Source organism: Bombyx mori, chromosome 8, assembly GCF_030269925.1.
Source record: "Bombyx mori chromosome 8, ASM3026992v2".
NCBI lineage: Eukaryota > Metazoa > Arthropoda > Insecta > Lepidoptera > Bombycidae > Bombyx > Bombyx mori.
Genome location: NC_085114.1, coordinates 4,010,297 through 4,026,528, shown reverse-complemented (window position 1 = coordinate 4,026,528; position 16,232 = coordinate 4,010,297). Strand labels below are relative to the sequence as shown.

General features: G+C 36.5%; 1 protein-coding gene across 1 annotated transcript in view; it reads right to left on the bottom strand.

Annotated features, from left to right (window-relative positions):
* Positions 1-518: 518 nt before the first annotated feature.
* LOC101746557 (translocation protein SEC62) overlaps positions 519-16,232 on the bottom strand; it is a 24,259-nt gene continuing 8,545 nt past the window's right edge. The window contains exons 4-10 of the mRNA XM_004924063.4: positions 11,090-11,216; positions 7,903-8,036; positions 7,613-7,732; positions 6,272-6,474; positions 5,365-5,551; positions 4,222-4,385; positions 519-3,110 (exon numbers count right to left, since the gene is read on the bottom strand). Coding sequence (XP_004924120.1) covers positions 2,963-3,110; positions 4,222-4,385; positions 5,365-5,551; positions 6,272-6,474; positions 7,613-7,732; positions 7,903-8,036; positions 11,090-11,216 — 1,083 coding nt within the window. The 3' untranslated portion in view covers positions 519-2,962. The remainder of the gene's footprint in view (positions 3,111-4,221; positions 4,386-5,364; positions 5,552-6,271; positions 6,475-7,612; positions 7,733-7,902; positions 8,037-11,089; positions 11,217-16,232) is intronic.

Sequence of the window (16,232 nt, the reverse complement as noted above, 5' to 3'; positions counted from 1 at the left end):
AAATGTATTAATTAAAAAACCGTGGTAATGAATCTAAATCTTGTGGGTTCACAGATTATGGTCAAATTTCGATGGATGCACGAACACGAAGTTCTTACAAAACCGAATTTGGGGTAATATAATTTCGGTAATTGTCTCATTAATCGTCCGCGACCACGGACATTGTAAATTATTAGAAACATGAGAAATCATAAACTGCAAATAATGATTTTTAAATATTATTGTTTGCTCTGCAATGAAATGATTACATTCTTAATATCTAAATCGAATTACTTGAACACTCTCTTTGTAAACATCAAATTCGATTTTATTTATTTTCAAAATGGCGCCATAGGAGCAAGGGGATTTTTTAAAAAACAGCGCCATAATCTACTACCCTTCAATCCTGCATACTTCACTCTGCTTAAACTTATTCAGTCTTATCATTTCCAAATTATATACTAGCGCTATTTCAGTTTGTCCCCTATACAAGATGGTGCTCCTTACCTCTATCTTCCACATTTAAAATAAAACAAAAGTAAAATACAATAGTTTTATTAAATAACCATCGATCGATACACTTGTCATTACACAGATTAGTTTTGACACGAAAACGTTCCAGAAAAATCAATTTCGATTTTTTTTTTAAATGCACAAAATTCGTAGCACACTTTTCCTAAAATCACTAACATTTGAAATTTCGCTCACTTATTTTTAGCACCAAATAAAAATAGGTCGTTTGTGGGTTGCTTTAAAAACCAATCAGAATCATTTTGTATCACTATTCTCAAATATGTATACGAAAAAATATAGTTCAAAATAGAAAAAACACAAATGATACATTTAATACAATGTAAATAAAATGACAAAACAAACTTATTTTTATTATTATGCTTTATTGCATAAATACATTAAATACCTAAATTACGTCACAATACATTGAAAAGGAAACACATTTTTCTTCCAGTTTCAAATGAAGCGAGCACTTCATTAATAACTTATGTGTATAATATTTAAAGAATGTTTCCACAGATAACGCAAACAACGGTATTAAAAATAGTGTTAGTATTAAAAAAAGTAGGGCTAGTGTTACCATACAAAAACACACAGGAAACTTTTTTGACATGTAAATATTTTGATATTATTTTTTTACTCAATGTTTGTGATATTTGTGAATACATCAAGCCAAATACAATATGGTTACTGTCACACGCAAAGTGAAGTGCTCGCCTGTGAAAAATATAAATAGAAGGAGAAACAAATATGTATAGCAAACTATCATCCACCAAAAATATCATTTGATTTTTAATGCAGACTCAGTATTTTTTTTTTTATAAAGTATGGAAAGCAAAGGTAAAAGAGCACACGCTATGTATGAAAGTGTCCATCGAAAAGCAACCAATCAGGGTGGCGCCACCATAGCAAGAGGTGTAATTTGAAAGATACCTCAGTGTTCTTTAATTTTTTTCACTCATACAGCTTCTTAACATACTGCTTGCTATACTGCACTATTTTGGTCATTTTTTTGCGTTATAATTTGCTGATTACCACACTTGGGGAAATTTCTTTAATTTTACTCACATAAATAAATGGTTTCCCTTACCTCTACCGTCCACAAGATAAAGTGAAATCCTGTATTAGTATAGTTGTTAGAATTAAAACGAAATTCATTGTTAATACCAGTTTTTAAACTTTATGGCTCTAGACGATTTTGAATTTTTTTTTTAAATGACATCTTTAAAAAAGTTACAGTTATAAAACAAACATATTTTAACTGCTGAACTGATATATCTAACTACTAGTGTAAGACAAATGATTTATTGTTAAGCATTTATTCGATTTGTCATAACATAGTATGCAAGATTATGTTTTAAAATTGTTTTTAAATAAATATAAATAACAGGTGTATCTCACAATTTTCACAGTTTAATAAAGTTATTCTCAGTAGTATAACAAAATTTTAATTTAATATTTCTAGACATTTTTTAATCTATCATTCATGAAATGACACAATATTTGACATAGATCACACTGATCTAATCAAGGATGACAGCTGTCAAATGTTGTCAATGTCAAAAAATTTATTGAAATACCCCGTTTTTTATTACATATATTAGTAATTTTTGTAATTAATTTTCAATTCAAAGTCAATTGCAAACGTTCATCCAAAATCGATAGTAATCCTATCTCATCTCCTTTACCTTATTTTCATAACATAATTAGTTTAGACAAAATATTAAAGAGGCTTTGGATCGACAAAGGATTTCGTGAGGAATACTTTTTAAAATATTATCCTACCGTCAATTAAATCTAAAGGCCAGAGTTGCATCAAAACATCGAATTTTCTGGAAACACAGGAACTTAATATTTTCCAATTCGTACAACTCTTGATTTTGAAATAATCCTAACATTCATTAAAACTAATTATTTTTCAATTAAACATCTTAGTATATGGTCCATCTCAGTCGCTCGCGTTGAAAAACTTGTAAGCGAGAAAGAGAGTGTGGAATAATTTAATTGTTAAATTTCAGCGTTTATTAATAAAATCGTATTACAAACTACAGTCTCAAATATTACGGACGCGCTGATTTTGGCAAATTTCATTTCTCACAGCAAATCATTTTTGGTTTCAACTAATAAATGCACTCAATAATATTGATATTAGGACATTTACAAGAATTTTCAAGGGTGATATTATAAGAAAGCTAATTTTGGAATTTAAGTAGTCAAAACGAACAAAATTAAAATTGTGATTTTAATTGCAACTTTCTCGCATAACACCTTCCCAGTTTGACGTACAAAAACGTATTTCTCTCTTACACAGTATTTGCTCAAACCCAGCGCGTGTTCATACTGAGGTGCGATCAGATACGCGAGATTCGCCGAATACCTACCCTCCTCGACTTACCTTTGTTTACAAACAACCACCACTGCTAGTCTCGGCGGTTCGGGGGATCCCGGGTCTGGTCGCGCCCCGGGAACCCTAAAGGGGTTTATCTCCCACGACGGGTTCCACTTCATCGTGGTCGACGATCTCAAAGTCCCGGTCGGTCGATGACCGCTGACTGTTCTCCGATTCAGATTCGGACAGTTTATCTGTAGTGGCCGATGTTGCATCTAATTCTGACGATCTGGAAAAAAAAAGAAAGAAAAACACATGTGGTACTCGGGGACTGCCGCGGTAAAGCTATTGCATAGCATTTTTTATCAACTTATGCAGTTATAATTAGACAATAATAAAATAAGACCACGCTATATTTATAAACATGAACAAAAGCAAAACATTAACTGTCCCCTTCAGACTCATAAGCTAGACCGCGCTTATTCACAAACACTACACAAGCGTAACGTGTGAATGTGTTAAACGCGAGCTACAAGGTAGTATGGTACAGCGGAGTGAGGATGTTAGGTTTTATTTTCGTTACGGAATTTCTTGATTCGCGTGCTCAAAATCCGCGATAAAAGCTATGCAATAGCTTCAAAAAAAAAACAATTAACGACGCGTCACTTAACGTGAATCTGACAGCGCGTGACCTCTCTACTGTCAGTGTCACTTTTCTGTCAAAAACCATCGCCGTAAACAAAGCACGCGATTTTGGATCTTTAAGACATTGTTAGAATTGTTTGCAGAAATGATTAACCGCGAAAAATTTAAATGATTTATGTATTAGTAACTTATCTTGTAATTGTTACTAAAGTTCATTGTTCAATCGACCGCTAAATACCACATTCTCCTGTTCGTTACAGTGAACTATATAGTCCTATTTTATCTTACTTGATGCCCTCTCACAATGCGGCGGAGCTTTTAAGTCAAATCAAATTATTTTATGAATACAGATTCAAGCAATGTCCCTATTGAGATAGGACAAAATGAAAGAAATATAGATTCGCCACTTATAATCAATCTATCTATATATATATAAATGAATTGCTGTTCGTTAGTCTCGCTAAAACTCGAGAACGGGTGGACCGATTTGGCTCATTTTGGTCTTGAATTATTTGTGGAAATCCAGAGAAGGTTTAAAAAGGTAGATAAATATGAAAATGCTCGGAATTAAATAAAGATTACAATTTTGTTTTCCCTTAGATGTGTCCCCCGTCGGACGGATTCCTTTTGTTTGTTTTAAGTTTATTTTATACAAAAGTTTAGGTCTTTTATTTATCGATTGAGGCACTACGAAGTCTGCCGGGTCAGCTAGTATTAATTAAATCAAAACAACATGATTGTGAAAATTGGCTTACTTAGCATCCCCGCTACCGACGTCTTCGGCTTGAGCTTCGGCTGTGCTTTTGTCATCAATCAGCGGAGTCTTTTCGGTTTCATCATCGGAGAGCTTGTCTTTCTTGCGTTTCTTCTTGTTCTTCGACGCCTTGTCGCTGTCCGAGCCGGGACCGCGGTATTCGTACTGTAACAAATGTAAAAATTAACGTTAATGTGACGAAATTACGTCATATTTGTATCGCTAATAGCCATGAGGCTAGCAGTGCTGAAGCAATGGTTGGAATTGGGAACGTCCTAAACGTACGTGTTATTCGAGCGATCTGTATCACTTGTGACGTCACGCGGAAATTTTTATGCATGATTGTTACGAATTAGCTTTGTTTAAAATCTGCCACTCTTTTAATACTCACACGTGAAATTCATAAGGAAAGTGTGCTTACGGTAACACAGAATGTCTGTTGTGTCGATACAAAGCAAACTTGTAATTTGTGATGGATAGTATGATTAATTTTAGTCTAAATTGAACAAGCAATGTCACATTACTGAACCTTATTGACTGAAATGTAATTACGACATTTATATATTACTACATATATCTTACTGGTGATACGGCGTATTGTGAGCCCACATGGGTAACTACCACCAGTCTGTCTATTTCTGTTGTGAAACAGTAATACGTTTCGGTTTGAAGGGTAAGGGCAGCCTTGGTACTATAGAACTGAGACTTCGAACTCGTTACTCAAGATTGGTGGTGGTTTATTTTTATTTTTATTTATATTGTTGATCTCCATGGGCACCAACCTCAGCAATGATAACAGCAATCAGTAGTTCGGAAAAACTGGTCACTCAAGAATTCACAATTAAACAAAAAAAAAAGTTACAATCCCACTAGCATTATTAATGCGAATATTTGCGAGTACGAATAGATATTAGTTGCTCTTTGATATAAACCCACTGAGTTTCTCTTCGGAACTTCTCAGTAGGTCGCGTTTCCTATCTGGTGGTAGATTCTTGCTAGGCCTAGTGTTAGCAAATTCTCTCAGTTTTAGCCCGTGAGCTCACCTAACCGTCCGGGCGTAGCTGGAATTGCCTCTTAGGCTACCACCCAGATAGCAGTTTTTCATACAGTCAGCGATAGTCAGTCTATTGTATATTGTACTTACGTGGTAAAGAGGCCAGAAGGACGCGAAGAACCCGACGTCCTCGGTAAGGTTTGGTAACAGCCAGAGGTGATGCCTGGACAACGTCAGGATCCAGACCAGACAGAAGACGACCACGCGGAGCACGGTCAGCCCTATTATCATCACGAGGAAAGCCGCCGCCGCTATGCTCAGGTAATATACTCCTATCCTGAAATTCAATTTATTTACATATATTTATTAACATGTTTACCTCATAAATTAACAAGTGAAAGTAGTGAAAACTCTTTACATAATAATATATTTCTGATTCCTTTTTTGTTCACAAACAAAAATTTAAACCAAACCAAACTTTAAAGAGATGAGGTTTTATTATTGTTTAGGCGGTTGAGCTCACCGCGCATCCGGTGTTACCGGAGCCCATGGATATCAACAAAGTAAATTCCGCCAACCACCTTAAGACGCGAGTTCTAAGTTCCAGATCTATAGTACAACAACTACCCCACCTCCTTTCAAACAGCAAAGGAATACTACTAAGCGACAGATATATGGGAGATTCCATGCCGTGCGGGTTCACAAGACTTTCTGTCACCAGTATATTTATTATTAAAGGCTTTCCAAGCAGTGGATTAAAATATATTTTTTTATTGCATAGATGAGTGGACGAGCTCACAGCCCACCTGTTGCTAAGTGGTTACTGGAGCCCATAGACATCTACAACGTAAATGCCGCCACCCACATTGAGATATGAGTTCTAAGGTCTCAGTATAGTTACAACGGCTGCCCCACCCTTCAAACCGAAACGCATTACTGCTTCACGGCAGAAATAGGCAGGGCGATGGTATCTACCAGCGCGGACTCACAAGACATCCTACCACCGGTAAACATCACCAGTATCATGTACCTCCAGTAGAAGCTGCTCCATACTAACCTAACAGTGGCCGGCCAGAGTGGGAACATGCAAACTGTGATCGTTCCAAAGACGACCAGAATCCCGCAGACCCAGTAGTACCAGGGCTTCGGATCGTAAATCCAGACGTAAGCATCGACTGTATCTAGGAAAACTTGCTCCATATGCATCTCTAGACGTATCTTCCTTTTCTTCTTCTCTTTCTCTTTACCGTCTTTTGTATCCTGGAAAATGTTATCTTAGAAGAATACCAGACAACTTCAAGTCTTTAACGCTTATTAATCTCGAGATCTGGACATGCGTTTTTGGACTTTTCCCTTTGGAGATAAATTACCATCACAATTCCAATCTTGAATACCAATTGTATGCTGAGTTATGCTATTCATCCATCTATTCAATCATAGTGCGTCACGTACCACCAGTGAATACCTATTGGCGACTACAATACGGGTAACCATCCTATAACACGGTAAATAAGTTCCTACAAAGTCCCGTGTTGTGCGAAACCGTCTTACATGAGACTAGAAGCCAATACAAAAGGACGAGTAATTTTTCTGAATGAAACTTCTCAAGTACACCTATACAATAAGACAGTAAAATATCAGTTGTTTCCATATATTGTGTGTTCATAGTGCATAACGAAGATGGTAAGAGAGTGTTAACTATGAATGTGGAAGGATACCTAAGAAGAAATGGATGGATTGCGTGAAAGACGATATGTGTAAGTTTTATTTTCCTACCTATGCTGATAGCCTTGAGAGGCTATTTCAGCTTCTCCTTGACGTGAAGCTGAGCTCACGGGACTCAAACCGGGGGTGTTGCTAACACTGGCCCTAGCAAGAGCAGTGCTTCGCAGAATCTACCGCCGGATCGGAAACGCGACCCACCGAGAAGATCCGGCGAGAAACTCAGTGGGCAATACGTGTAAAGAGGGGAGTGAGCGAAGAAATGCTATATGACAGACGAGTATGGAAGGAGAAACCATGTTCCGCCGATCCTAGGTGACTGGGAGAAGGGCAGGAGAATGATAGTGCATAATGAAATTCTCTAAATATTTTTAAACAAAGATCTCGTTATCGTGTTGTAAGAAGTACCGTGTTATATAAGACGGTTTTCGGAAAATTACCTAATCGCGTTAAAGTGGAACCGTGTTTATAAAACACCGTATTATAGAAGGGTTACTTGTACTCTGAAAGCGGTGCTACCTATTCTATTTACGACACATACAATAACCGATTGAGTGAGTACCTGAATTAGGGTTGTCTCACGTAGGAAATATAATTACATCTATTATTATTTTTGTTACAATACCACAATTATTATGTCCGGTGACACTCAGAAAGAAACTGTGCGTTATCATACCTTTCCCTCGCAGGCGCTGGCTTGGCTTTTCTCTCCATCCTTTTCATCGCCGCTCTTACTGATCTTCTCGGATTCCTTCTTTTTTGATTTACCTTTTAATTCTTGCTCGCTCACAGGGACCTAAAGCATTTTTTACTTTTTCTAAATTATAATCTAGATTTTTTTGTTGGTGGCGGGCGAATTCTGAACCACACCTCTTAATAACCTTAACTTAACTTAATACTTAATAACCTCGTCCACACTCCTAATACAAGCATATATGAATGAGATAACTAATAAAATCGTCCTACCTTCTTGGCCCTGTGGAAGAGTTTATGCAAAAGCATACGATGCAAGTAATGAGTCACTTCGATTCTTGTGGTGAACGCTGGATTCTTGCCGGTCGCCCATTTTGAAGTCAACAAGGCATCTACAGCCTTTGTACCTGAAACGATCGATCAGAAATTCTTTACGAGAGTTTTAAGCTTTGACCTTGTAGTAATTTAGCCCATATCTACACAAAAAAAAAACTGTAAAGTATACAAAAGGTACATACACATTATAACAACTGTGTACTTAGTGCGAGTTTTTTAACGTTCTCGACAGCATAAAAGTTAACTCAACGTTTGCCTACGTTTGGCGCTAGGAGCGCTGTTCTAACTGCATTCAAATTTAAGTTAACTTTTACGCTATAGAAAACGTTAAAAAACTCGCTCTAAACACGCAGCATAACTTCTGCATTAGTCATACGATTGGTTTCTTTGTATTATTGAGGTGATTATTAAAAAAAAAATTTTTTAAGTTTTATTAAGTTATGAGGTAACAAACATTTCAAAAAACATAGTCGAATTGAGAACCTCCTGCTTTTATTAAGCCGGTTAAAAAGGCATCACAGCATCTTTCAAAGTTTATCCTAGTTGAACGCTAAAAAGGAGACATAATTTGAATTCGTTCAAAATGGGAACTGGTAGGTTAAAGGTAGGCTATGGCACGAATACTACTTGCTAATGCCTTAAATAATACCTTAATGCATTAAGTAACCGAACCGAAGTGCTTAAATAGCATTAACGGGTTCGAATGGAAGGGACGAGTTAATCGTCACACAATACAAATAAACAAGTAAAGTTTTGACGAAGCATGTTGCTGATAGCTTTATTTCTGTAATCTGACGAAGCATGTTGCGGATAATAACATGTACTTTTAGATTAGGAATATTGTGTTCTTTTTTTTATAATAAATTATCTAGAAGAATAAAGTGTTGACTTTATAAGTCATAACACAACGTAAATACCTTTTTTTTTTTTTTCCTACCTAAGCTGAGAGCCTTGAGAAGCTATATCAGCGTAACCCTAACTTTTGTAGGTGAGCTCACGGGGCTCAAACCTGGTGACGTTGCTAACACGAACCCTAGCAAGAGCCGTGCTTCGCAGAATCTACCACCGGATCGGAAACGCGACCCACTGAGAAGATCCGGCGAGAAACTCAGTGGGCTGTGTCTGAGAGTTAATTTACTCGTCGAGCCCTTCGTCGCAAGCGACGGGTTCGACGAGAACGGTGACCGGTGCTTGAAGTACCTAAAAGCACCGTTAGTGGATCGGGAGGATCCGAGATGACGTGTTTTGGGCGACGTCGACTGCTTTCCATTCTGTCCGCAGGATCGGGAATGTTCTCGTGTCGTGCCGCTTTATCGAAGTGGCGTAAATACCATACAGGTTGTGTTATCTATGAACTCTGGTAAATAACCAATTGAAAGGCAGCCAGTGAAGTCGCACAAACATTTAATGCAATTAAAATAGGTTTTTTTCTTCTTTTCTTTTAATTCTTTTTTATAATTGTTATCTGTTCCTTTGTATGGATGTGATAACAGTTAAGACGTTAATGAATATTTCTCTAAAATGCGCTCCAAATATTTATCTCAAATCCGTTACGGGGTCAAGGTTTTTCAAAAGCTGTACGTACACGCTTTGCCAAAGGTCTGATTATAATAACATACTACGACTGAGGAATGACGCATCTTAAAAATTTAAATCTTTAAATCAAAACGCACTGAACCTTTCTAGACTTCGAACACAAAAAGTCATATGAACACGTTGATGCCACACAAGGATAACGAACCCCGTCTGGGAGTAGATGGAACAACCTCTTAGACTCCATCGAATAGGCAGGGTAGAAAAAAAGAAGAAAAAACTGAGACCTTAGAACTCATATCTCAAGGTAGGCATTTACGTTGTAGATGTTTATGGTCTCCGATAGTAACTTAACATCAGGTGGGCTGTGAGCTCGTCCACCCACTTAATCAATAAAAAAAAATAAGACGCCTGCAAGTCGGGTGGCTATGGCATTTACTATGTCTCCAGTAACCTATCACATCAAATAGGCCGTGCGCGCGTTATCTGTCTAATTATTTTTTATGTGTAATTTTTGTTGTTCGCATTAAATTGTAAAACTAATTACTACTTGTATAAGATAGACAGCAACAAAACAATATGCGAACGAATATCCAGTGCTACTAATTCTGTGATCAGTGCCTAGTGGTGATATCATCAATTCAGTTATTTCATTTAACGCTGTACCCATCTTGAGAACCTACCGATAATCCAATTTGAAGACAGCATCTTCAGTATTCTTTTTTTTTTTATATGGCAATCTGTTTCTTGCGATGTTGTAGATGCCAGCGTTTACATAATCTCCATTATCATTAAATGCTTTTAGGAAACTGTGCTGTAGGAAGCTGTGCATTAAATGCTTTTACAAAATATAGATGTTACGAACACGATAACCTAAAAAGTGAGTCGTGCAAAATTCTAATACAAATCAACCCGAACGCATTCAATAATCGATTCTCAACGCTTTGATGTTAAACATCGATTTTATTGAGCGCAAAAATCTATAGTTTATTTCTCGTCGATACAATGTTTCATAAACAGAAAACCGCGGCGTTTGCATTAAATGATAAGGAATAATTCGTTGATTACAATACATTTTAAACTTAATTATACAGAAAGATATCTTCAAACACCATAGTTTTATATATCGGACGTAAATATTTTAAAACAAAAAGATAGTGATGCGGTTTTTTTTTTACTAGTGGTCCCGTAGTAGTCGAAATTCGACTATAATTAATTGAAATTATAAATTTGAACATTATTATGGTTCTATTGTCAAAGACTATTATTATACTTCTATAATCACAGATTTCGCCAAGACTACACTATACATGGTAGTGTGTGTAAAGGTTGTTTTATTGATTTAATGTATTTTTAATGCATAATTAAAAAAAATATATTAACATTTTGCACTCCTTCTCTATAGTCTCCATAAGTGTGGGAAATTTCATACTCCTCCGTCTGTTCAATTTTCGTTAAAAGGGGTACAAAGTTTTTGCTTCACGTATTAATATATAGATAAGCGGTCAGGTTAAATTTAAATCTTTCATTGCACTTCGTTCGGTTACAAAACAAGTTGTTGTTATGGGCGATTTAAAATAAAAATCTCTACCTGTGAAATATTCCACGTGGTGATTTAGAAATTTTGTTTTCTTCGTTGGTACGTTCGCTTTGAGCCATTTCGCGACTGCGTACTCTTCGCTCGTTGGCTTCTCAGACTCTGGAGGTTCCCCGAAGTCCTGAAAGTTTACTAAATTAACATCTAATTTGACATCGATGAGATCATAGCTTGTATGTTTATTTCAAAACAGGCAGCGGCTTAGCTCTGCCCCTGGCATTGCTGAAGTCCATGGGCGACGGTAACCACTCACCATCAGGTAGGCCGTATGCTAGTTTGCCTATAACGGCAATAAAAATGTATGTCGACTATGTACCGGTTTATCTTTACGACTAAGCGTAAGCACCTGACACGTGCTTATAAACAATTTTCACAATGAATAACATTGTGTATTTTTAAATTGAACCCGCAATCACTTAGCGTACCTTTGTGTATTTTTAAATTGAACCCGCAATCACTTAGCGTACCTATCAGTACTCACACCACACAGGCACGTGACACCATCCTACCCATTTCTGTCGCGAAGCAGTAATGGATTTCGATTGTGACGTAGATGACTTAATATAACACGTGGTGGGTCATTATATCGACTACCGTCTAACGCAGGGATTCCCAAAGGTTTTTCCCCCTACATATTCACTGATAACCTAAGAGGCTAATTCAGCTACGACCGGAATTTCCAAAAGGCTTGATACCGGCCACTTACACACACGATAACTTAACCATCTAAAGTTTTTAAGGTGGGATTTTTCAAGTAATTTGGCTATGGGGGTCTGATGTGTCAGTTAATTTTGGACTCGGGTCTTGTGTCCAAAATAATGCGCGAATCCCTGGGTTAGCGCAAAAAATATATATGGTAAGTAATGGACTTTTTGTCACGACAATATTAGAGAATTGCGATTGGAAACAATTTATAGCTTTTGATTATCTGAACCAAATATTCCGCACTTCATTAAATAATGTAACGCTTGCTAATAAAGTATTGTGTTTGATTGTCTCGTCGGATCGTCGTTATATGTTTAATTCCCGTACGATATATGTTTTTTATTGCTTTGATAGGTGGACGAGCTCACAGCCCACCTGGTGTTAAGTTGGAGCCCATAGACATCTACAACGTAAATGCGCCACCCACCATGAGATATAAGTTCTAAAGTCTCAGTACAGTTACAACGACTGCCTCACCCTTCAAACCGAAACGCATTTCTGCTTCACGGCAGAAATAGGCCGAGGTCCTACTGAATACCTTGATGCCACACAAGAATAACGAACCCCGTCCGGGAGTAGATGGAATAGCCTAATTACTGTGAGTCACTCACAAGAGGTCTCACCACCAGTAATTACGCAAATATATGTACGACAAATAAAAGCATTAGGTGATACGATAGGATCTTAATAAAAATCAATTGCTGCACGTATGTATGACGTGGCATCACATGAGAACCGTCGCGACCGAATTGACCGATGTTTATTAGTTCTCTTTTTGTAATTTTAAAAATAGGGTTTGTATGATTATTTTTGTCATTCATCTAAAGCCACGGAAATAAACGTTCGAATTGTATTCTATACGAAAAAAGGTTTTTTTTTTATGCTAAGTTCAGATAAGATCGCGTTTATATGCGCGATCTTATCGGGTCAGTAAACGAATGGTCTTTGTCCAACCCTTGACAAGATACTGAAGGGTGCATCAAAGTATTCAAAATGGAAATTAAGCTACATATATAATAAAGATTTCAATCAGAAACATATTCAACGTTCTTTGTGAGGTAGATTTTTAAAAAAATCCTTCGGTATACTTTATTATATTTCAGAATAAATGTGTTTGAAAACGGTATTATCGTCTCAAAGAGCGCATATTTGTTTTGAGGGCATTTTAGGGCGTCACTTCACCGTTAACATAGATATGGGGTATAAGATTCGATATTACTATATAGTACAGAACTATGATATTGCCAGTGTTGAATGCTCATGTATACATACCGATTTGTAGTCGAATAGATTTATTGTTATTATTCTTTTCTTCAATTATTCTTTTATATGGATGAGTGGACGAGCTCATAGCCCACCTGGTGTTAAATAGTTACCGGGGCCCATAGAAATCTACAACGTAAATGCCGCCACCCACCTTGAGATATGAGTTCTAAGGTCTCCGTATACCTAGTTACAACGGCTGCCCCACTCTTAAAACCGAAACGCATTACTGCTTCACGGTTGAAATAGGCTGGATGGTGGTACCTACCCGTGCGGACTCACAAAAAGGTCCTACCACCAGTAATAAGACATTTATAAACGTAAATGGATATATCAAAAATCTCTGGCGTCAACAATTTAGTAAACTGCGCATAAAGCGCAAATACAGAACGGAATCATAATTTTATATTTCTTTAACGAAGATTACGATCTAGGGCCAAGACACTGACCTTCCTGGATTATTACCGATTTATTTGTTATTTTCGTAATTAGTGCGTTTTCTTTTTGCACATTTGGCAAATGAGTGGTAAACAATGTTGTGAATGAATAAAACGCGACAGCGAAATATGAAAGATCTTTGAACGTGATCGTTATTTATAGGCTGTTTATTTCTGAAATGAGAATGTCCATTTAAATATCCGCATAATATGCCAAAAAGGATATACTCTTTTAAGCAAGGAATTTTTGACGGACAATTTATTTAAAAAAAAAAGAATGCATTTTTTACTTCTAATGGAAACAAAAATAGTTATGTTCCCGCCTGTACTCGTATATCGAGTTATCAGACTGTACCTTTTTTTCTACCTAAACTGATGGCCTTGAGAGGCTATGTCAACGTAACCAGGCGTGTAAGTGAGCTCACGGGGCTCAAACCGGAGCGTTGCTAACACTGGTCCAAGCAAGAGCAGTGCTTCGCAGAATCTACCACCGGATCGGAAACGCGACCCACTGAGAAGATCCGGCGAGAAACTCAGTGGGCTGTGTCTGTGGGTTAATGAATGTACCGTGTATCTAAGGCGACTTCCAATTTTAGGCACATACGTACATAACATCTCATCACGAAATATAAAGTAACATAGTAACATAAAAACATAAACAAAGTAACAAAAAAAAAACCTGACTTAATACTTATTAATGTAAATTTGCAAATTTGTATTTAATAATAAATACTATAAACATATTATTAAAACAACTTTTAAGAAATTTCGAACGCTTTACATTTTTCTTGATTAAGGTCTCGTTAGTCGACAATCGAACATTTTACTATCTGAGTTAGAACAATATTAAAATTTAAATGTAGTTTTATTTATGTGTCAGACTCGCAAAACCAAAACACGTGTGGCACTCGGAGAATGCCGCGGTAAAGCTATTGCATAGCATTTTTTATCAACTTGTGCAATTATAAATCGACAATAATAATTAAATATTAAAACAACAATAAAATAAGATCCGGCGAGAAACTCAGTGGGCTAACTTTCAATGAATCAGCTACATTGTGAGTATTCCATTTTGACCGCGCACTCACTAGAGGGCGCTACATGGGATAGAGACACGCCTTTGGATGCTAGTTCTAACTCTCATTCGCCCAGAATCAACGGTTTAGCTAGTTTATTTTTAATGCCACTCCAATCACTGAATAAGTAGTAGGAGTAGTAATAAAATTCTTCGACTAAGCGATAGAAAATGGCACGCCCAACGCATTGTAATGTGATATAATTTTCTATTTTACAATTCCGTTTGTCGCCGATAGATGGCGCTTGACGAAAAGCTGAATCGCGCTATCGTTGTGTTACCCACGAAATTTTAACACATATTTTGATAGTACATTAATCGGTGTTTAGACTTCTTACTTTAAAAACTACATAAGCGCAACGTGTGAATGTGTTGAACGCAAGCTACATATTAGGCGTAGTGGGGGTGTCAGGTTATTTTCGTTACGGAATTTCTTGATTAAGTCGCCGCGCTCGAGGCCCGCGATAGAAGCCATGCAATAGCTAAAAAAAATGCATACAATTAGCCAGCCCGGTAGATACATACCAGCATCCTGCCTATATAACTACCGCAGAGCATACATGCATTCCGATTTCAATTGAAAAAACAGCCTTTAATTGAAACTTCAACTGAACTAAGTGCAAAGCGACATTAAAATTGGGATTTTTATAGCAACAGATAAACATTTTACACCGTGATTGAGATATTGGTTTGCCGGAATTAAAATCAACACACACTCTCCTTAACGCATTCCTATACGATTTCAATTACAAGTTCAAGGACCAAACGAACGACACGCGTACATTGACCTATACATTTGTGACGTAGCTATAAGTCTAATCTTTTTCAATTTAACAAATTCTCTACTTTAAAAATTACTTATCAAACACATTAACTAATCAAATAGTTTAGTTTTTTTGGAAAACTTATGAACCGACATTTAGCCCTATCATCCTGTTAGAAATAAATACAAGATGCAAGGTTTGGTTATTATGAAAAAAAAATGTTTTCTTTTTCTCTATTTACCTGCTAGGGATGGGAACAAAGAATAGTCATTGTTGAGAAGGACAGAACTGCATTGTACGTTCAAACAATGGAAGGTATTATACGAAATGATATGTACCGGGGGCGCCGAAGACAATGTATTTACATTTTCCCTTCAAAGAAAAACAAATGCATTGACGAAAAATGTACAAGCAAACACAATTTCAAATAATGCTATAACAATAATACGCTTTAACAATAATAATAATATATTTTGCTTTATACGCTGCTTTTACAATAATAATCACTACATAGTATAAAACAAAGTCGCTTTCTCTGTCCCTATGTATGCTTAAATCTTTAAAACCACGCAACGGATTTTGATGTGTTTTTTTTAATATATAGAGTGATTGAAGAGGAAGTTTTAAATGTATGATAACATCCATTAAATAGTGGAGAAATCAATAATAAATTACAGTTTCCGAAGCGAAGCGAGGGCGGGTCGCTAGTAATATATAAAAATAATAGCTTTTGTTAGTTTAAAAGCTGAATTGTTTTTAGAATATCTTTTGTATATATATATTATAATAGACAAACATTTTCTTTTCTACTTACAAAATAATCTCTCATTGTTAAGGTCAGGTCCACACTCCGCGTCTACTTATAGAGACCACTGCGACAGTTATGCGCCGCC